At 39.9% G+C, this 21,947-nt stretch overlaps 1 protein-coding gene across 1 annotated transcript in view; it reads right to left on the reverse strand.

Annotated features, from left to right (window-relative positions):
- gucy1a2 (guanylate cyclase 1, soluble, alpha 2) overlaps nucleotides 1-21,947 on the reverse strand; it is a 55,504-nt gene that overhangs the window by 33,152 nt on the left and 405 nt on the right. Inside the window, exons 1-3 of the mRNA XM_084718114.1 lie at nucleotides 20,963-21,947; nucleotides 6,689-6,750; nucleotides 3,310-3,434 (exon numbers count right to left, since the gene is read on the reverse strand). The exon at nucleotides 20,963-21,947 is cut by the window's right edge and continues 405 nt beyond it. Coding sequence (XP_084574240.1) covers nucleotides 3,310-3,434; nucleotides 6,689-6,750; nucleotides 20,963-21,307 — 532 coding nt within the window. The 5' untranslated portion in view covers nucleotides 21,308-21,947. The remainder of the gene's footprint in view (nucleotides 1-3,309; nucleotides 3,435-6,688; nucleotides 6,751-20,962) is intronic.

The raw sequence follows: 21,947 nt of genomic DNA on the forward strand, positions 1-21,947 counted from the left end.
TTCTTTTAACATGAAACATTATCTCTCCTCCATGGCCAAGATTTAAATTCAGCAAAAATAATTTTAAGGATATCAACCACAGAGGATCAGTGTTTCACATCAAAGCCTTGCTAAATAATGAATATTGATAAGATAAAATAATCATGTCACATGCCTACTAAGGACTGAATATTAACTGAGAAAAAATAGGATTAAAGGATTATAGCAAAATTAAAATTGCCGTTTAATATAAATAAAACCTGATACCACATAATAGAAACAAAATCAGAACAATCCAAAAATGTTCAAGAAAATAAACAAATCTGGAATGTATTGATAATGATTTAATACAGCACAAGTACACTGACACATACAGAAAGAGAAAAATAGAAAAAATGCCCTAAAAAGTGACACTAGTTCTTGAAACATGTTTAAGAAATGCAGTTGCTAAAAAACACCTGTAAAATTAGTGTTAACAGACAGATATATTCAAATACATATTTAAAACCTATGTAAATAATAAAAATGCATACATGATATAAAGGTTGAGTGTCTCATTAAGCATCCACAAAGTTTTGAGTGAAAATAAATATTACTCTTATTATTATAAAGCCTATTAAAAAAAATTGCTGTTCAGACCATTTCTCAAGACTGTGCAGGTGTGGCAGATGTTTTGATTGACATCTCCCATAATAGTGACACTGCTGCTGCTTAGTTTAAGCAAAGTACTGCTGTGGACAGGGGCAGCAATAAAACATATTTTAGCCACCTAATAAAAGGATCACAGAAAAAAATCAATATCAGTTTAAATGTACTCTAGAATCTTTTCACTGCTTTAGAATATTTTCAGTGACCTTTTCAAAGGCACCAGACCTCTTTGACAAATGCATCACTCATCAATCATTTTACCTCACAGAATGCAGGAGTTGCTAGACTACTGCAGCCTTGATCAGTAAGTTTGGACAGTGGGTTTTGATGTATGTTTTGTTTTGATGTTTTGATTTGGCATCTAAATAATTATGTCTGTGAGACAAACATGGGGCCCTGTCAGAGCCTGATGCTGGGTGAATAGCCTGTGCGTAATTTTGCACACGGGTTGAAGCTGCATCCCCATCTGGCTCAGGTGGGCGTTCAGTCAGACTGAGGTCCAGCCTCACAGCCAGTCTATACCCAGCTCCTGCCCACTGGCTCCTACTACAGGAGCTTCAGCCATAGCGATGCATAATAATGATAATGATAATAATGAATTATAAAATATAACATAATTTCAAGGTACGTTAGTGTAAAACATAAGTTACATATCTGTATGGATTTTATGGTTTATTTATCGTATCACTTTTTGCAGGCCTTCATGTTAAATAAACTATTTGCACATGAAGCTGCTTTGGATGTTGAATGCTCACGTACTTTCACTTCTCGAACCAAACATCTTTTCCCCTAATACCTATATCAATAATACCTCAGTAAGGTGAAGCTTTCAATTCATCAATTGATTTATACAGTAATGTTCAACTATGGTTGTGAACTTTGGGTAAAAAAAATCATAGATACAAGTGGTCGATGGGGGTTTCTTCATAGGATGGCATGACTCAACCTTGGACATGAAGAAGGAGCTTATAGTTGAACCGTCGCTCATTCTAACTGAAGAGAGTCAGCTGAAGTGCTGTGGGCACAGACGCCTTCATTGGCAGTGAGGCCTCCTGGACTCCTCCCTGTGGATGTATTCCAGTCACATACAACAGGGAGGAGATCCCTGGGCAGATCCAGAACATGCTGCAGGGATTATATATCCCATCTGGCCAGGGAACATTGTGGGATCCCCCAGGAAAAGCTGGAGGATGTGGCCGGGGAGAAGGGATGTCTGGGCTACATGTTTAGCCTGCTGCCACTGACTCGCGCCCAGATAAGCAGCAGAAAATGGATGGATGAATGGATAAACTCAGAGAGATTAAGAGGGGAAAAAGAGATATGGATATGATTTGCAGAGAGCTGAGGCAAAAAGCTGAAAAGGAGAGTGATGGAGATAAGGAGACAGATAAGAAGATGACTGGAGGACAGAGGAGTTAACAAATACTGTAGTAGTGTACAGTTAACACAAACAGCAGTGGTAGCTCTGCATAACAGAAAGACAGGATGGAGAAGGAGGACTAGAGGGAGGGAAAGACTGCAGAAAGAGGCAGGAAGAGATCTCAGATGGCACAGACGGAGGACGAAGATGTACTGAGTGACTCACCAGGACACTGTGTGTTTATGTGTGTGTGTTTTTTCATGTTAGGCCATAGAGACAATGTGAGCCTCGAGAGTGAGTCATGCAGTGCATGTGTGTGTGTGCGTGTGTTCTTGCATGTGTAAATATTATATTTGTTTCTGTATGTGTGTACCTAGGCCATGATACTGTATTTCCCTTTTTCATTAAAAGTGTCTGCTGGTCTTAAGAGGTCTAGCCTCTGGGGGATGTCTTCATTTGATTGTCCACACACACATAAATAAACAATACTGATACCGAAGAACATGCATAGGGAGAAAAAGGAGCAGCAATGCCAACGTGTGTCTGGGTGCGTAACAAAAATAACACAGTACAGTACAATCGATCCAAAGTAACATCATATAAAGAACACTGCCGGAAACAAAGGGCTGAAAACTTAATGCGTACACACATCAGCTCATACACACAGGAGAACACACAGACACGTGTAAAGTCCCTCCCTTTCTCACTGTCAGACACAATAACACACACATACACCTTGCTTTCAGTGGCAGAGTCAGGCTGTCTGAGGGGCAGGGGTGAAAAAATAAAAAGGGTAGCAGCTGTATAAGGTGGGGTACCAGCATGGCAAAAGTCACAATGCATTTTATCAAATTTTCTCTGCTGGAAGGGCACTGTAAAGGGCACTTCACATTATGTCCACTGAAAGGGCATTCTAGAGGGCACTTTATCATGTTATGTCCACTGGAGGGGTACTCTAAATGGCAGTTTATCACATTATGTTCATTGGAAGGGCGCTCTAGAGAGCACTTTATCACGTTATGTCCTCTGTAAGGGCACTGTAGAGGGCACTTCATGTTTTCTCCACTGGAAAGACACTCTAGAAGGCACTTTATCATGTTTTGTCCACTGGAAGGGATTTTATCACAGTTTTAGAAGGCATTTTTCCACATTTTCTTCAGGCACCCAAGGTCATGTTGTCTTGGACTAGATCACATTGTCTAAGACATTGGGCCACTCTAGAGGGCACATTATCATGTCATATCTATCATAGGGGGATCCAAGAGGGCATTTTTGTGAATTTTTATGAGTCCACCAGTGCATCCCTTACTTTTCTTACTTACCCAATATGGTGGCCATGTACTGAAGGATTTGTAGGATGTCTTCCTCTGAGCCAGAATTTTCTAGAAATGGGCACTTATCCTCTCTCTTTTCTTTTTGCCGCTCCTCACTGCCAACTTCCTGACACCTGTCAAAGAACAAAACAAAAACAGACACAAACAGGTTAAGCCATGATTAGCCATGAGAATGAAAGTATAAGTCTAATAAGGTGCTAATAAGCTAATAAAAGGATGAACCTCCATCTCATCCCCTGACCTTTTGTGCCAAAAGCAATAAAACTGTATAATACTTCACTACAAACCCTGCTGTCACCAGTTCTTCAGGACTACTTCCTACATAAGAAAGTAGATCCATTAAAAACTTTTGACTGTTGTGGGTTACTTTGAATGACAGGGAGTTTGTTTCTTCAAAGACACATTGCTGCTGAGATTTTCAAGCCATTTTTCAGTGCAGTGAGTTCCACAAACAAAATTCCATTCAATGAATTTTGACTTCTTATCACCTATATTAAAGCTGCAGTAGGTAGAAAGCCTGAAAACGGTTGATTTTTGAGTCTCATCTGAGTTAGGTTCCGTTTTCTGTGTCCTCAGCCCTTCCCACTAGACGAGCAGCACAACCTTCATGTGCGCAAACAACAGTTTACCGAGGCTATCCTGAGCAAGCACAGACAAACAGACATCGACGGTGTGTGACAAAACAGATACCTGACAGTAAAAAACACAGACAGTGGAGGTAAACTACATTTAAAAACATAAAGATTCAGTGTGAAAATAAGAAGATTAGAAAAGTACTGAGAGCTGAACATAAAGAGACTTTTACATCTTTCTCTCAGCTCTCCTGCACACATGAGCTCAGTATCACAACACTTGCTTGTTTGAGGGGGACAGAAAGGAGGCTCGCCACCGTTGGGCTGCGGTCAGCATGGCATGACCGCAGCCTGCTTGGAGGCAAGTCAGGCTTGTGGTTCATGTCTTTTGACTAACAGCCAAAAATGTCAGTACAAAAGCACGGTGTCTGTAATTGTGTCATTCACTCACCCTGTAAACAGTGTGGTGGGCTCCTCCATGGTGCTGCTGCACACATGTTTACAAGCAAACATGAAGACAGATCCACTTTTTAATTCCAAAAGTTTAAAAAACAAACTCTGAGCTCTCTTTTGGCTGGTCAGCACGTTCGTAATTGTTTCATGAATCGCTGCTGCAGAGGGGCTGAGAGGCAGGAGTAAAAATAATTCCACTTTTTCATCTCAAAAGTTTCAAAAACAAACGCTCTGGTCTGGCTGGTCCATGACTCCATGGTTTCTTCATTGTTGCTGCAGAAGATTGAAACAGGAGTGAAGATATATCCTCTTTTTAATCCGAAACGTTTGAAACATACACTCTGAGCTCCTCTCCTGCCAATAAAGTAGCCGGCATCACAGCAACTTCCTCCAGAAGCATCAGTCTGCTGTAGATCCTCCTCTGAAGAGCTCCCCAGCTCTGAGCAGCATTTTGTCAGCTCTGTGTCTCAGGTCCGCCTGGTTCTCTCATCACAAGGCAAAGCTCCACGATACACGTAAATGAACACAACTGAAGGTGAACTCAGAAGTAACGGAGTGAGCTGACAAACTCCTGGGTTGAGTGTGTTGCTCATTAGGCTCTTTTCTCTTTATTATAATGCCGTTTATAATGCCGTTATATAGCGACTTTTCCTGCAGTAGTTTCCGTTACTGATTCAGGGTCTCACCGAAGGAACGTGCACACACAGCTGCACTAGTAGGAGGAGTCCCCCAGGTCCTATAAGATCTGATATTGGTTTAAGTCTACCATCACGGGGAAGATTCTCTAAATCCTGAAAACAGAGCTATAGAGGAAGTGCAGAAGTGTAGCTCTCTCCCAGAACACCTGATTTACAATATGCTGAAAGGTTTTTATGAAATTTTTTCTCAGTAATAACAAAACAGTGTTGCCTACTGGAGCTTTAAGTGACGTTTAATGTTCACGATAACATCTATAGTCTCATTAGGTGACTTCTTAGCAAACGCCTTTTTCAAGACACATGAAAGCCTCAAAATTTATGGATGTATTTTATGTTGTAGAAGAAAATTTGAAAATCTCTTAAGCATGTGTTAACTACACATCTTATTGATGGCATCTAACCAAAAACCTATTAAAAAATCCCACCGACTTCGAGATGGCAGAAGTGCAAAATGCTTATTCATTCTGTGTTTTAGGACTCATTCCTGCAGCACTCTATTAGCTTATGTGGGTTCAGATTTGTTGGTCACTGAGCTGATCCACTGAAGCAGCTGGACAAGGAGAAAGACAGAGAAATGTTCTCAAGGTGACCTCATCAATGGTAATGAGGGGGGAGCAAATGATACCCTTTGATGTCTTCACATCGATTTATTTTTGTCAGAATGTCAGAATTATTCTAGAAGCCCTCTGGTCACAAGCTTCTTTCCTAACCCACATGCCAGTAGTACATCTAGAATATAATTTGCTTTCAAGTTGATTTGCTTTTTGGATTAAAAATGATTGAGATATTGTGCGTCACAATAATGTTGGCCAAGATAATCATACTATAAAATCTTTATATCCTCATATGTCTAAAAACAAACAGACCCAGTGAAAAGTATTACTTGTAGGAATGCTCATAATCATTTAGTCCAAAGTCACTCAAACACATCCACAAAGACAGACACACAGGAACCAGCGTAGCAGAAATTACAATTCTGAAAACCCAGAAAAATGCCTTCACCACAGGACAGATTGGTGTGTAATCATATGATTTGTTTCAAGCAGAGAGAACAAATTGATTGACAAAAGGTAAGGGCAACATGTGAAGGATGGACAATGAAATGAAAAGGACAAGAAAATCACCAAAGAAAAAGAGAAATCCAGAGAGGTCCCAACCCAGTATCTATATTTGTATGCGGTATGTGCTTCATGGACAATGTTGCATGTGTTGTGACAGGCTGACTTCTCTCTACTGAGTTTTACAGTTTTGACAGGGAAGGACAATGAGGCAGAGACAAGAGGCGAAGGAGTGTGTCTTTATATGTGTGTGTGTGTGTGTGTGTGTGTGTGTGTGTGTGTGTGTGTGTGTGTGTGTGTGTGTGTGTCTGTCTTTCTGTGTGTCTCTGTGCCTGAAAAAGACAGGGAGGCAGGCAGAATGAGGGGTAGCAAAGATAGTGAAAGGCTCCCAGAGACTGAACAGGTGTGTGTGTGAACATGTGTGACAGACAGACAGACAAAATAAAGGCAAAGGGGAGAATATGAGTGATAGGGACACAGAGACAAGACGGCAGGTATACAGCAAGTGAGTGTGGAGATTGATAAAAGAGGATGGTAGTCAGAAAGAAAACCAGCAAGAGAGGCCGAAAGCAGAAGACAGTCTTACCTGATCTCTTGTTGTCTATAGAACTGTAGAGTTCGCTGTAGAGCCTCCTGAACAGTCTGTTTCTGCAAGAAGAAGCGAAAATATTAGATATGTATTTGTGTGTGTGCATTTATACATGCATTATGCACGTGTGATTGCATCCATTGCACCTCAAAGCATAAATACTGTACATATTCAGTATTCATTGAAATATACATAAATTGTAGGGTTGGGCTATTGAACAAATATATCATCTATCAATGATGGGCTGAATTCATCGCTGGTTGCTTTTTTGGGATAATTTTTGGGGCAATATTTGTCATTTTCCGTTGCGAATGTAATGGTCTGCAGAGGGACAGCTGCTGCTCCACGCCACACTCTCATCGAGCAGCACAGTACACACCCACTCACTGGACCATGAGTGCACTGAGCTGGGTGTGGAGTGAGAGATAAACAGCCTGCAGAATTAGACTCTTTGCACTCTTTTCATGCGGTGAATTAAGGATTTACTTTCGACCAAACCAGAGTTGGTGGTTGTTGGAAGAGTGGGCAGACTAACAAAGACAGTTTTAGTTAGTTTTACACGTTTTTCTGTTGTGTTTGAATGAAGGGAATTTTCCAAGGATTTGATGACCCAGTTAAGCTTGTCTTAGTTCAGTAAAAGAGAAAAACTTGAATTCAGAAGGTGTAGGGTTGTATTTTTCTGTTTAAAAAGGAAAATAAGTGTGAGACTGTTTAATTTCTTGACACTTTGTAAGTTTTTTTTACTGGACATAGTGAACATACGCAGCAATTATAACGTAGTGTATTCACTGCTTGCGCACATCTTCTAAAAGAAACCTTAAACAATGGGAGGAGGGATGAAGATATCCCCAATCGCTGATTGGTCACCCGACAATGGTTGTTTGGAGTATTTTAACATTTCGCCCAACTCCAACAAATTGGTGGCTTTTGCTCTTAGTGTTTTGTAGTGTTATTTATCCATCTAGATTGTTTTGTTGTCAGTCGCCATGTTTTGGAGAAACTGGATGTAGAATGTCTAACTTCTCTCAGATGTAATTGGACCAAAGGGCACCTGGCTTGTGGTGCTGAAAGCTGCAAAGTAATACATTTGAAAAATTCAATACCAGTGTCTCTTTCCACAGATCATGTTGTGAGTAAGGGAAGCACTTTCTAGTAGAAAGAAAGTAGTTCTGGCAGATACAGAGACAGAACGCAACACATCATACTCTGTAAACCACGCCCACCAGGAGGGAAAAGAGTGGCTAGCAGACAGAAAGTGACAAGAGGCATTCTAATGCAACCAAGTGAATGGAGAGCCATTGATACCCCACCTCCCCCGGCCCGAACAACAAGCCAAGTGCCATCTAGTCCATATCTTCAAAACTCAGCAACTTACACAAAAATAATCTAGATAGATAAATAGCCTTACAAGGCATAGGAAAAGTATGTCTAATTTTGGGGTGAACTGTCCTTTCAAAAGGCTTTTTGACACATTGTAGTAGCAAATGTGCAGGTGCAAATAATAAAATGAATGATAGCTGAACTCCATTTAGCAGCTTTAGCTTCAGTGTCCTGGTATTATTCATGCTGGCTCACTGTCACACTGTCATAGCTTACTGGGACACTTAAATAGAACAGAGACATTGTTAATTTTATGAGTTACACCTTTGCTTGTCCTGCTATAAAAATGTCTGCCACCAAAAAGTTCTATCTGTGAGCCTACAGACTTCTAATGAAAACTAAAAGTGGTGTAATATTACCCATTTCTGCATATTTGGATTATCTTTGGGGAAAAAAACAGGGCTTCACAATAGAATTTAAAAAATTATATTGCGATTATTTTGCCAGATATTTCGATTGCAATGTCATTCATGATTAGTGGGAATGATCATTTTTGCATCATTTCATTTTCACTGAAAAGACTATTAAAATCATGATGATATGAAATTTGTTGGGGTTTGTACCCAATAAACATGTTTTCTTACATCTGGAGAACAAGATTTGTAAGCCAGGACATCTCTGCAATACTACAGTACTTCATTAAAGTATTGTTTTGTCACACATTTTTCCTTTATCAGAAAATTGCAGCTCCTGCTAACTGGATATTGCAAATATATTGCAATTTCAATTAAATTTCAATTAATTGTGTAGCCCTATGAATTCTATTTTGAATTTTTCTTGGGTCTAATTAGCTTTCACAGTGTAGTTACTGAGAAAAACTACAATTAAATGTAATTAATTTCATTTTACAGTATATTTTTGATTGTCATAATGAAGAATTCTACTTATAGCTGAAAGTCTGTGGAAAAAATGGCCCCATTTATATTCCCTTAATTCAAAGACCTGTAAAAACAATGAAAGGTTGGCAATAATAAAAACTTCAAGTTGCCCATAATACACTCCTAGATTGTCTGAGTTGTGTGTGTGTGTGTGTGAAGTTTGCGTTTTTTGCGTTAGTGACAGCCTAAGCTTTAAAAGGCGGGTCCAATGTGATTATCTTTGATACAGCTCAAATGCAAGGCTGTAGTGAAAATACTAGAACACAGTGTGCCAGCTGGAGAGGTCATTCTGAGGTCTCCGCCCAGGGAACAAGAGAGACAGAGACCAGTGAGTTGTGAGGTTGTAGAGTAAAAAACGTGAGGCAAGGAGAAATTACAGTGTGCAGTCAGTCAGCAGGTGTTTTGAAAGGTGGATAGACTGTAGGTCTTTCACTATCAGGTTAAGTGAGAGATAATGTCATATTGAAGCAAACAATTGAGCAAAGTATGACAAATGTTTGGATTGTCTCTCCTTGGTGCTGACTCGTCTTTCTTTATGCTGAATTTATGTCCATATCCTCAACAGCACTACCAACTGACTGTAGCAGCCAGAGCCACTTGAAACAACGCCTGCTGATACAAAAATATTTTTCGCTTTTAGCTACAGTGTGCCTTAGCAACAACAGGAGCAAGATGGGCACTTTATACAAGCAACTGTGCAGCTTAAAAATACCCAGTGGGCCACATTTTCACAGTCTATTTGTGAGAGAAAACATGCTTTTACTCCCCATCGCCTCTCTATTCCCCACTTACATTTTGTGAGAATGTCTACAGTATATGTGCATGTGTGTACGGAACAGAAATGGTGTTTTCTCATGACGAACTCTTCTTATTGCGCCCTTGATTCAGCTACTCATTTACCACAGAACATGCACATTATAGTGTGTGTACACAAGATTCTACAACATGACCAAACACACCAGCACTAACTGTTATCAGCCGAACACACATGCACACATGAGCAAACATACTGTACACATACATCACCATTAGTCTGCATTGTTACAGTCACTGGCATGTTTACTGTACACACATTAATCTCACTCAGTCACACACACACATAAACGCTTTTAGATAGGAAGCTTTGGCTAACAGGTAGTAGACCAATTTTAAGTCAACTGTTGCTTGGGATAGATTGATAAAACACACAACTAGGGATGTAACAATACCAAAAACTCACTGTACATAACACTTTGAAGCACATGATAGGTTATTAATCATAATATGAAAAACAAAAAAAATTGACTTGAAACTTGAAATAATAAATCTCACCTGAAAAGCCTTTATTGACTGTATAAAAAATGTTTTTCCTTTTAACCAGGGATGTTAATCATTAATCATTAATTGATTAATCAACATTAATCAATAATATAGAAATGGCAGTAACTGTGCCTCATTTGAGATTATTTTGTATGGCAGAACCCTTTGATGAACAAGGAAATTTGAAGTTTATCTTAGACAAAAACTGTGTTTTTTATCTTAATGATTAATCAGTGAATTGATTGTTAGTGTTGTAACCAATGGTTGAGGAAAATGCACAAAACTTTCAACTTAACGTGTTTCTGCTTTCCATCTTTTAATAAAATAAACTAAAAGTAATAGCCAGGACCTAAGCATACACAAAGGAATTGTCTTTGGCAATGAATGTTTGAATTATGTTCAAACTGAAATGTAGAGTCAGATGCAGTCCTTTCATAAAATAAAATAAAAATGATAAAATAATATAATTAACCATGTAATGTTACGGTAAATATTATCACAATATGTTACAGTATTGAGACATTTTTTTAATTGCGATATCACAATATTCAATGTATAGTTACATCCCTAACAACAACATTTACACTGAGAGGATTTGATCAGGACAATGCAAACATATCATGGTAAAACAGAATTATGGTAAGACACTGACTGTAAATGGACAAAGATTTTAAAATATTATTATGTACGCCTGATGACAGAGTGTACACAGGAGAAATGACATGTAAGAGGAGATTAAAACAAAAATTTTCCATACAGGGCTCAACAATAAAGATTGCATGGGGCAACTCACTTGCCTAATTGTGCAAGTAGTAAAAAAGTTAGGCTGATGAAATAGGGTCGTTTTTCAAAGGCACATCAAGTTTCAAAAAAATGTTGCTGCCAACAGAGGGGTGCTGATAAGCCCTCCTCTGAGGTCTCGCTGGTGCTTGTACAAAACATGAACGCTGAGGCAAAGATGGTCTATGTAAGAAGATAAAGCATTACAACAGTACGAAATGCTGTCCTCCTAAATGGGCATGGTCAGATGTGTTGTAAATGTTGTGTGCATGGATGAAAGCAGATATTAAAACACTAAATTTAATGTTTGCACTTTATTTTGCTGCTCGTTTTTATCTGCAAACTTTATATGCTTGATATTATTATAGAACATATCTGTGTTGCCAGAGCTCGCAAGAGCGTGTTGCTAAACTTTGGGAGTGTGTGTTGCTGAAACAGAGACAGATCGTGAACAAAGTTAATTTTCTCCTAATTTGTCTGTCTGAAAAATACCATCTTATTGTCATTATGTTCAGAAGCTATGTGGCTTGTGAAAAATGGATCCAATATTTACTTTAGTCACTATGACACAAAAGAATTGTCTGGTCGCTCCAATTTATTTGAGCAGACTTAGGATCTGCCACTGGTCTCCTAAGTGGGCAGGGCAGGGGCAAAACCCATGTGACACAGATACAGAAAATTACTCTAAAGTGTACTATCTCATTTCTGAACTGTCTCTGGCTGAAGCAAGTCAGGTAATCCCAAAACTGATATCATATCATGTTTTAAAAAAACACTTGTTACCTGTTCCAATAGTAGCTGTGTTGTCATTGATAACTGCTCATAAATAAATCAATTTGTATCAGGGAAGTAGATTTCTGACCAGTGAGGCTTGTGAAGAATCCTGTGTTGAATCCTGCATTCATAAGAGTGTCCAACAGAATTTTATGTTTCTCTCTCTTTTAAGATACACACTCTCCTCTCCTTTTTTATGTCAACGTTCTCTTTTTCCAGCTCCCTGTCTCCTTGATAAGAATTATCCAAACCACTCTGTCTCTTTTGTTTGCTCTGTTTCTTTACCTTGGGAGGGGAGCTGAATCTCACCAACACTCACTCCATTCCTCTTGCTCTGTTGCTCTGCATTGCTTTCTTTCCCTGTGAGCTTCAATTGTACTATTCTCTACTGTATGTGAACCTGCCTTCCCTGCGTGTCTGCGTGACTGATTCCCTCCCTCCCTCCAAACACACCCGCACATACAATACAGTGGACCAGCTCCTCCTTGTCTCCTATTATTGCATGTTCCTCCTCCAAATTTCCATTAACTTGCACGGGTGCGGTCTACAGACACAGAGCAGTGGGTACTGGTGCTTCAGCACAGTTGGAAAGCTGCCACCGCCACTAAAGAAAATAGAAATTCATGCACCAGATGAGACCCCGCCAGAGAAATCTCAGCATGAGATGCATCAGGCATCACTGTCAGGGAGGAGCCAAGTAATAAAGCAGGTACAAAGAAAACAGATCTGTTGTGATCTGCTTTTATATCAGGATTTTTGAGGCTGTCTCTGAGTACAGCAATTAATTTGAGAATGAAGCACTGCGGTGTCAGCATTCGGACATTGCAGGGGTGAATATTTTCCCCTGACCTAAACATTCTGGTGTGCTATTTGTCACTAGAAAGCTGGAACTATGCTCCCTACAGGGGTTACTCAGATACAAACAGAAGTTGAAACAAGTCAACTTGCTTAATGCGCACAACCGCACACAGAGTTGAAATTTGGGTGGTGTGCACATTAACTCCTCTGCGAAGCTCCGCAACCAGTTACTCATAAGAACCCCCCCTGTTTTGGTTCGCAGAGCTGTTTACTTATGTCTTCAGAGAAATATAATTCCACTTTAATTAAGTGAATTCTGGCCACTTGGGGGAGGGCAACTGTGCATTTTTTAACTCAGTTAGGAACAAAAAATGAATCCAAGTTGTAAGCACTTCAGTAGATTGATAACAACCTTAAGCTTTGGTTACAAGCCCATTAGTCATGCACATCTAAACAGTAAATTCTGTTGTAATTCTTACTGTGGAAAACTACTACCAGAGAAATGGCCAATGGAACTATAGGAATTAAAGCACTGGAGGGCATCTAGATTTTAAGAAAAGACAGCATAGAACCAACACAGCATACAATCAACTTCACAGTAAACTCATACAAAGCAGTGAGCAAAAATGCACACTTACAGCACAATGACCAAACTGTGAAGTCTGCCAAATGCAGGATAAATCTAGGCTACTTCTTAATAAAACTGGTTCCTGTTGGGCTGCCCCCTAATAGTCTACTAAACTGTTAATTGGTGAGAAGAGCCTTAATTGACCAAGTTTTCATTTATACAGTAGTCACAGAAAAAAATAAAACCCACTAACTCCATTCAGGAGCTGTATCTTGTCATTAGGCCCAGGGGGCTGTTGCAACACAGACTTTTTCTCTTGTAACACAGTAGACACCAGCACATTGCTGCTAACTGTGCTGTTGTTAGCTAGTAAGCTCAGTTAGCAGTTCTATTACACTGGCATACAGCCTTCGAAACCAACGGAGCCAGTTTGTTGAACAGGATTACAGTACCAAGGTGATTTACAGTGGCTTTAGTCAGGACTCTAACTCTAGTGATGATGAAGAAGCGTTGAAAAAAATAAAAACAAAATGTGATACTGGTTGTTCTGACACATTCAGAATCATTACCGCTTTTGCCATTAGCATTTAGCAGGCAGTTTGCTATGTGCCCTAAAAATGCATATTTAAATAATTAAATCAATATCATAAACATGTGACAACTAGTCAACTACTGGCTTAAACTAACAATTACTGTGGGCAGAAAAATCTTGGCTGGGGGCAGATAGGGTCCTGATAGTGAAGACAATTTAAAATACACACATATACACCCATTAGCACACTCACACTTGTCTCACACTTTTCATATTTGTGGCCAACACTCAGGGCCTTTTGATCAGTGCCATGGGTCACTAAGCTAATGGCCACCTTCCATGTGTATACACAAAACTGAGAGAGGGAGAGAGGAGGAGACAGAAAATGAATGTTTACACACATGTTAATGTGAGTGTGTGTGTGTGTGTTTGTGTGTGTGTGTGTGTGTGTGTGTGTGTGTGTGTGTGTGTGTGTGTGTGTGGTTGTGTGTTGTTGCTTCTGGGTCAGAGTGGTCAGGGTGAAGACAACCACAGAGAGAGCATGCTCTGTTCTCTCTGTCACGGTCCATTGCAGTCAACAACAGACACTGCCACTGCACGCAGCCGCTGTGTGTGTGAGAGAGAACAACAAAGATGATAAACAGTGTGTTGAGTGAGCAAGTGAGCTAGTGAGTGAGTGAGTGAGTGAGTGAGTGATTGAGTGAGCTAGTGAGTGAGTGAGTATACATCCACACTAGTAGTGTGATTTCCCATGATGCCATGCTGCAAGTTTAAGTTTGCTATTTTGTGTTCCAAATTGCAAATGTTACTTTTTGTTAGTGTTTATAATGTGTTTGTCATGCAGACACTATGTGAAAAATTCTGCCTAGCATAACATTTACAAATAGAAATAGGAAACAAAGGCATTGTGGAATTTAAATCAGAATGCAGATTGGTGACATGACTCTAATACCCGATAAATGTGTTATGTTACATATATCACATGAACATTCACATACTCTCAGCATGTGCGTGCTGGTGTAAACAGGAAGCAGTAACATTAACATTTTCAAACAACGAAACTGTTGAGGCAAGGAAACGCGTCTGCTCTTATCATAATTCTCTCGGATAATGCTATTTCTGTGAAAAGATTATCAATGGCATTGTGTTTTTTGTCAATCTTTGCCATCAATTTATTTTTAATGTCCATTTATGTAACATATGCTAGCAAACTTCCAAACACTTTTGCATCAAAATGAATTCATTATGTACACACACACATGCACATTCATGAAACAACCTGTTGGGATAGTCCAGATGCATCATCAGTTGGATCATCGCTAAATAAAAAAAAATCATTAAAACTGAAGCGATTCAGCAACAGCAAGCCACACAGCATCTGAAAGGGTCACAGTGTGACAAATCAGGGAATGACACGTCGTTACTGATAATACCCAAGCAAGAAGCACACTTGGGTATCTGCATCATCGTTTCCAAATGTCTCTGTTTCTGCCTGTCCACACTGAAACGCAACCCCAGAACAGGGCAAGCAGCATTGTGTTGTAGGTGTTGTACAACACCAGAATAGTGCAGCAAAATGTATACATTTTAAAATGTAGCAGTGTGAATATAGCCTGCATGATTGAGTGAGTAAGTATACATACTTACTTACATACATACATACATGCATATATGTTTTGTGTATGTTCCTACTAATGATAGTGATTAAACATTTTGATGAGGATGCAATATTAATGTATTTTAAAAGTGGACAAGCATTAGGGAGAAACCCACTATCTGGCTGTTTGGCAGAGATAGTTTAAGCTGCTCTTCATGGTCCAGCAAAATACACACACACACACACACACACACACACACACACACACACACACACACACACACTTCAGACACTGAAAAAAGACCTTGGACATTTACCCTTTCCCTGTCCCTGTGACCAAAGCACTATATACCACAATGACCCTTACGTATTTAGATTTCAAAAGCCTCTATTGATGCCCAATGGAAGCTAATTGCACTCACAGACAAACACATGCTTGCATGCAGACACACACACAGAAGCACACAGTACCACAATGTTGCCCACACGTAAATGCTGGAAATTGTCCTTAGTGAGTGTTATACAAACCTGTCTTTAAGTGTTCCCTTTGCCCTATTTTTTTTACACATCTATTAAAGATCAGGGCCGGTAAGAGCTGTAGCTGAGTGCTGAAGTTGGCTCTCAGTGATGCTCTCCAATATAAACCAACTTCAGATTTTTAGCTGTGCTGCTGAATTATTTTGTGATGCTGTGCAAAAAAGCCTGACGATCACTGCTCTCCTGTATAGATTTCTGCGTAACATCTATTTCTCCCAGGAATGTGACCACAGTGCCTGAGCATTTGCAATTTAGAGAAACCTATTCCCACGACCTCCTGTAGTCTGATGACAACACAGCAGTGCTCTGATTATGTGGGGAACCATAAATAGAACTGGAACCCATTTGCACTCAAAACTCTTACATTTGAAGCAATGACTACAGCACAAAACCCGTTTATCCATCTATTATTAACCCGTCTCTTTCTCTGTCAGTGATACTAATGGTGGATTCCAGTTGAACTGTGAAGTCAGAAATTCAGAGTTCCAAGTTGGAAATTTCAACTGCAATGTCCCGTGGAGATGGATTTCCAGCTAAGAAAATCGGAGGGACCTTACCAAGCCAAACCAAAACACAAAATGACTGCTCCACAGTAGTGAAAGCTGTAGTAATATACTGTTTATTATCACTTCTGTCATTTGTTTCTTGTACAACAAAGGTTTTCACGGAGGCATTCATCTTTGTTTACCAACTGGATAACAATTTGTACTGTACATGGTCAACTGTGTTATTCCCAGCTCTGAAGTCTGATGTCTGAGGTAAATTGAATGCAGAAAATGTAGACTATTTTTTATTTCACCTCATTGATCATGCGGTAGCTGCTGCTTTTCTTTGAACAACACTACATATATCAACATTATATCAACACTGAATCAAATGGCTCACAGTAAGGTGAACTGTTTGCTAGCAGCACTGAGAATCAACACCATATTTTGCAGCTCTGTGATTTCAGACACTTCCAGCTCTTGTCTTGGTTATCTGGACTGACAAAGTCAAAATGGTGCCACCGTGTATTAAACTATGGCCAACCTATCACAACTGGCTCTGGCTAATGATATGCTACATGCCAAGCATAAGATGGCAAGTGACAGGCAAAGAAAGCTGAAAATTAAGCAAGCCAGCGAGAGAGATGTTTTTCTCAGAAGTAGATACATCAAACATGTAGTAAAACTTCTGTGAATGCTCATGAATTCTACAAGTGTCCAGAAGCAGATTGTATTAAGGTGCTCATGTTGTCTCTTGTGTCAGTAAGCAAAGTTAGTTAAAATGTGATAATAAACTTGTGTGTTTTAGAAACTAGTGGTCAAAAATAGTTTATTGCAGCTTTAACTGTTGAGATCCTAACTCATGTAGAGAAAACAACTTTGTATTTACAAGAACCAAAACTCCTGTAACACAAGTGTCTGTCTATGTGTTACTGTTCTGAGGATGTTTCATTTTCTTTCTTAACAATGCTGAGTTTTAATGCTTGTTACAGCAGACAAAAAAGTGCCATATTTGACTGAATTCTGGTGTGTATTGATATTGGCAGGAAATCTCTGTTGTGGCCAGATTTCGCCTAAACTAGATCCAATCTTTAGCCTCTGTCGCATCTTTGGTATACTTGGAGGTTTGAAGCAGTCACATACACCCTATTTACACTTGCTATTAAAATGGGATCTGTATCTGGATATGTTATCCAGACTGTTGCACTGCGTTCACACCAACATAAGCTCCAAACACAATGACTACCTCCAAATGTGGTCATGCAGATCTGATCAAATTCTGACCACATGGCATTTACACCTTGTATTGCATTTTTCCTTATCTGGAAAAGCTATTCAGATACATATCACATTTTATTACCTGGAGTAAGTGGGGTGATAAGGTCAGCGTTGAAAAACATTAGTTTGCTGTCAGTCAATTTACATTACGTCACATGTTAATTTGAAGCCACCAAAGTGCAACATTTCTCAATGCATATTCACATTTTGCAGTTTATACTAGACTTTGAGGACAGGCTATTTAACATCTTTGCAATGCTATCAACTGCTTCATGAAAATGAAAATAGAATGTAGTATGAATTATCAAGAAATGGTGATTGTTAGAAATCTTGTACAGTTTTACACGTACTTCTCATTGGTATGAACTTGAAATCTCTTGACTATGTAGCTGTCTTTGAGATTTTAATATGATTTATTCATGTAAAAGTCCTCTCTCATATGGTATTTCTGTTTCTATCTGTCTACTACTTAACTGATTTTATTGTTGACCAACTACGTAACAGGGGCCACATTACACTGATGCAATTAAATCTCAAACTGATGTACCATCACAAAAGACTGTGCAAAAGCAAATGCCCTAATCACACGCCATCTATCACAATTGTACTCGGTCCTAATAACTGCTTTATTACATTACAGCCTGTAGTACAACTGAGACACAGAGAAACAGGCTCATTCGTCACACTCCTCACATCATTACATATACACAGACAGAGCATGGGCATCTCTCTCTCTCTCTCTGTCTGTCTGTCTGTCTCTCTCTCTCTCTCTCTCTCTCTCTCTCTCTGTCTCTCTCCCTCTCTCCTCTCTTTCTCTCTGTCTCTCTCTCTCCCTCACAACAACATATTTATTATATAATCTGCCAAATGATTCAGGCTATCAGAAGTGAAGGATGAAAAGAGGCTTTTTTCATAGACAGCACAGCACATGTCATATCATGATATGAGAAAGGACATCGTCTTTTGTCTTTTGGACAGTCTGTGGTGGAATAGCTTGAATGATGTCTTTTCCTGGTTTTTAAGGCCATTTTGCTTCTGAACTTTGGACACAGCTGTGTGGAATGGAATAAAGGCCTCTGGCTGTCACCATAGTGAGTTTCTCAAAAAAAAATCTCCAAGTATCTTCTGAAGACATTGATTTGGTCAATAATGCTCAGCTCCAACTATACACGGTACGACAAACAAACTAGACCTAATACATTTTAATAGGTTTGTATCTGAGTGTTCTACAGATTTTGGGGACAGCTGTTATAGATTTCACTAATCAAAAACCTAACACCGGCTAAGTCCTTAGTGAACAGTAAAGGGACAGACATATTTTTCCTCTGTGCTATGCATCCATCTAGACAGTTTTGGTGTGACTTGCCAAGTTTTGGAGTTATTGGCCATTAAGATTTCTGCCTTCTCTCTAATATAATAGAACTAGATAGAATTAGGCTTACGGTGCTCAAAGCAGCAAGACATTTGAAATCTCAACAGCAATGTCTCTTTCTAGAAATCATGACCTGGTTACTTAAGATAATCCACTGACCTTGTTGTGAGCAGTTTCACGAGGGAACTATTATATTTCTACCTAACTACACCTGCCAACTGTATCCCCACGCAGAGGGAAGCATGCATCTACTTGTGGGAATGGACGAGAGGCTGGTGCTTGTGATACTGCAGGATGTAAACACCAGTTGTGTCCTTCTGGGCTGAGCTGTAACCTCTTGTTCATGAGTAAATACACACTTCCTTCTCCACTAGAGTTGACACAATACCAGCATTGTAAACAATACTAGTATTACAATTGGGTGATGTCTACCAACTTGACACATGTTGATGTTCACAGTGGAACATCAACGATGAACAACGGCATTGTTGTTTTTTAAGGGAAGGGTGGAGACTTAGCTGTCCCATAACAGACAAGCTGACTTGCTCACCAGCTCAACACTGTAGTCACCAACACTTCCCACTGCCACTCAGAGTGTAACCTCCAGCTGTCTCACTCAGGCGAGAAAACTCTCCAAAAAACTCTGGCAGGCGAGCATCAAACATACATCCCTGTGCAACGTTGTAAAGGGCCTTGGTGTCTGCACCACATCTCCATAACTGAACTGTGTGCAGCTTGAAACAAATTTAGCCGGCTAGCTGTACTGGAAAAGTTAAGCTATGAAAACAATAGTGGCATGAACAAAAAAGAAATACCACTGTCACCAATGTAACCAAATGTCTTGGGTTCACCTAACTGGGCATGTTTCATAAGAAAATAATAAACAGGGCATGGATACTTAAAGTTAATGCAACAACCAACGGCAATAGTTTATTTTTTTACCCACCCACAAATCAAAACCTGAACGAAACTCCTACCTCACAGGAACTCTGGGGGACACACTACTTCAAATACAGAGGGCTTTTAGATCATGGTGTAACAATAGTAGATGGGTCAGTGGTTGATGACTATCAGTCATTGGCCATGGACAATGGCATTGATCACTGGCCCGACCCTACTTAGTATAAAAAAACTTTATTTATTTATTTATTTTTGATACCACAGCAAAAAGAAAAGTCTTCACAGAATAGGATAATGTCTTTTTTTAATTAACAAAAGAGGGCTTTGAATAAGCACTTAGATATTTTCTTTTGTATAGCTTCACATAACTTTTAACAGTATTCACTGTGAATGGCGGTTGTAGTTCATCTTGAGTAAGTGGGTCCTGATTTCTGAAACGAGACATTTTCAAATGTATTTTTTGGCACCTCGAGTGCCATGTTATATTCTACAAACATTTTCATGGCAGGGCTGTGTATTAGCAAGAATCTGGTGATACAATATGAATAAAAATACAGGAGTTCCAATTCAATATATTGCAATACTGCAAACAAGGTGATATATTGCTTTTTTTTAATCTAATTTTACGGAAACATACAGTATAAAAACACACTACCATATGCATAAAATCTGAGTTTAAAAAGTTTACTTTTTTATTCAATCAGAATAGTGAAGATAGATATCAACACCGCTATCTAGCAGTCAGGAGTTTCAACATGATATAAAATGAACCACTGGCATGTATCACAATATCACAATGCATTGTTTTGAAGAATTGACACATAACATAATATTATGATACTTTATTTTTAGATATTTTCTTACACCCCTATTCTTCAGCCAATATTTCCAAAACTGGGCAACTGTCACCAAATCTATTTAGATTAATTAATAGCATTATGGCTAAGAGGAAAAATATGTATTTCTGATTTTGGTGTGAACTGTCCCTTTAAAATAGTTATGTAGGACACTAGATATCTTTATGAGAATGGCACTGCAACTTTATATTGGAATATTTAAATATATATCTTTAAGGCACAAGCTGGAGGCCTACCATGGGTGAGGTCAGTCGCTTCAGGCTCTCCCCCAGGGAGTCCAGGTTCACCCGTCTCCTCCTGGTGACCCTCTTGTGGGGTCCTTGCTGCTGCTGCGGCTGCTGCTGTTGTTGCTGCTGCTGCTGCTCCTCGCCCGCCGGGCACGCCGACCTTTCGGCGGGGCTGCGGCCGTTCCACAGCGCCGCTCTGTGCGCGGAGTGGAAGGAGGAGAAGGGGCAACCTCGGCTCTCCTCCGCCGTCTCCAAACCGCCGTCCCCTCCGTCCCCCCCGGGGCTTTCGAGCCCGCAGTCCGAGCCCACCGAGCTGCTGAACGACTCGGAGGAGATCTTGCGCGACGAGGACATGGTGGTGGTGGTGGCGAGGAAGAGGAGGAGGAGGATGGTGATGATGGTAGTGTTGAGGATGGTGATGATGCTACAGTCGGTTCCGTACCACGTCCACCTCTACGCCGGGGAGTCATCAGATAGTGGGGGGTGAGAGAAGGGTTGGGTGGGTGAGAGGGGGGTAAGGTCTGTCTGTATAATTATGTATGCATATGAGATGTGTGTGTGTGTGTGTGTGTGTTTGTGTGCGTGTGTGTCTATGTGTGTAGGCTATATGAGATGCGTCTGTCTGCGTGTGAGACTTATTCAGAAGGAGAGAAGGGGGGTCGACCGAGAAGGAGAGCACTAACGGCACGCAAGCATTTATGTAAGGGGGAGGAGGAAGTGGGGGTATCGCCTCTTAAAAACCGTCCTCCTTTACCCCCAAAATAAATCCACCCTGCTCTCTACGAGGCCAAACACTCTCCGCTGCCTTAAATAAAAAAAAAAACATAACAAACACACCTTAAACCCTCGCAACAGTGCAAGAATTTTTTAAAATAATTCTCAAAAGCCGTGTTTAGCCGTTACGGTGGAACGTGGAGTCACCGGCGGAACGTTGACTCTCGCCGCAACTGTTAAAGCAGACGTTACCTTAACTGACGAAATTGCAGAACAGAAA

The sequence above is a fragment of the Lutjanus erythropterus genome, chromosome 4, assembly GCF_056507025.1.
Source record: "Lutjanus erythropterus isolate fLutEry1 chromosome 4, fLutEry1.hap2, whole genome shotgun sequence".
In the NCBI taxonomy this organism is placed as follows: domain Eukaryota; kingdom Metazoa; phylum Chordata; class Actinopteri; order Lutjaniformes; family Lutjanidae; genus Lutjanus; species Lutjanus erythropterus.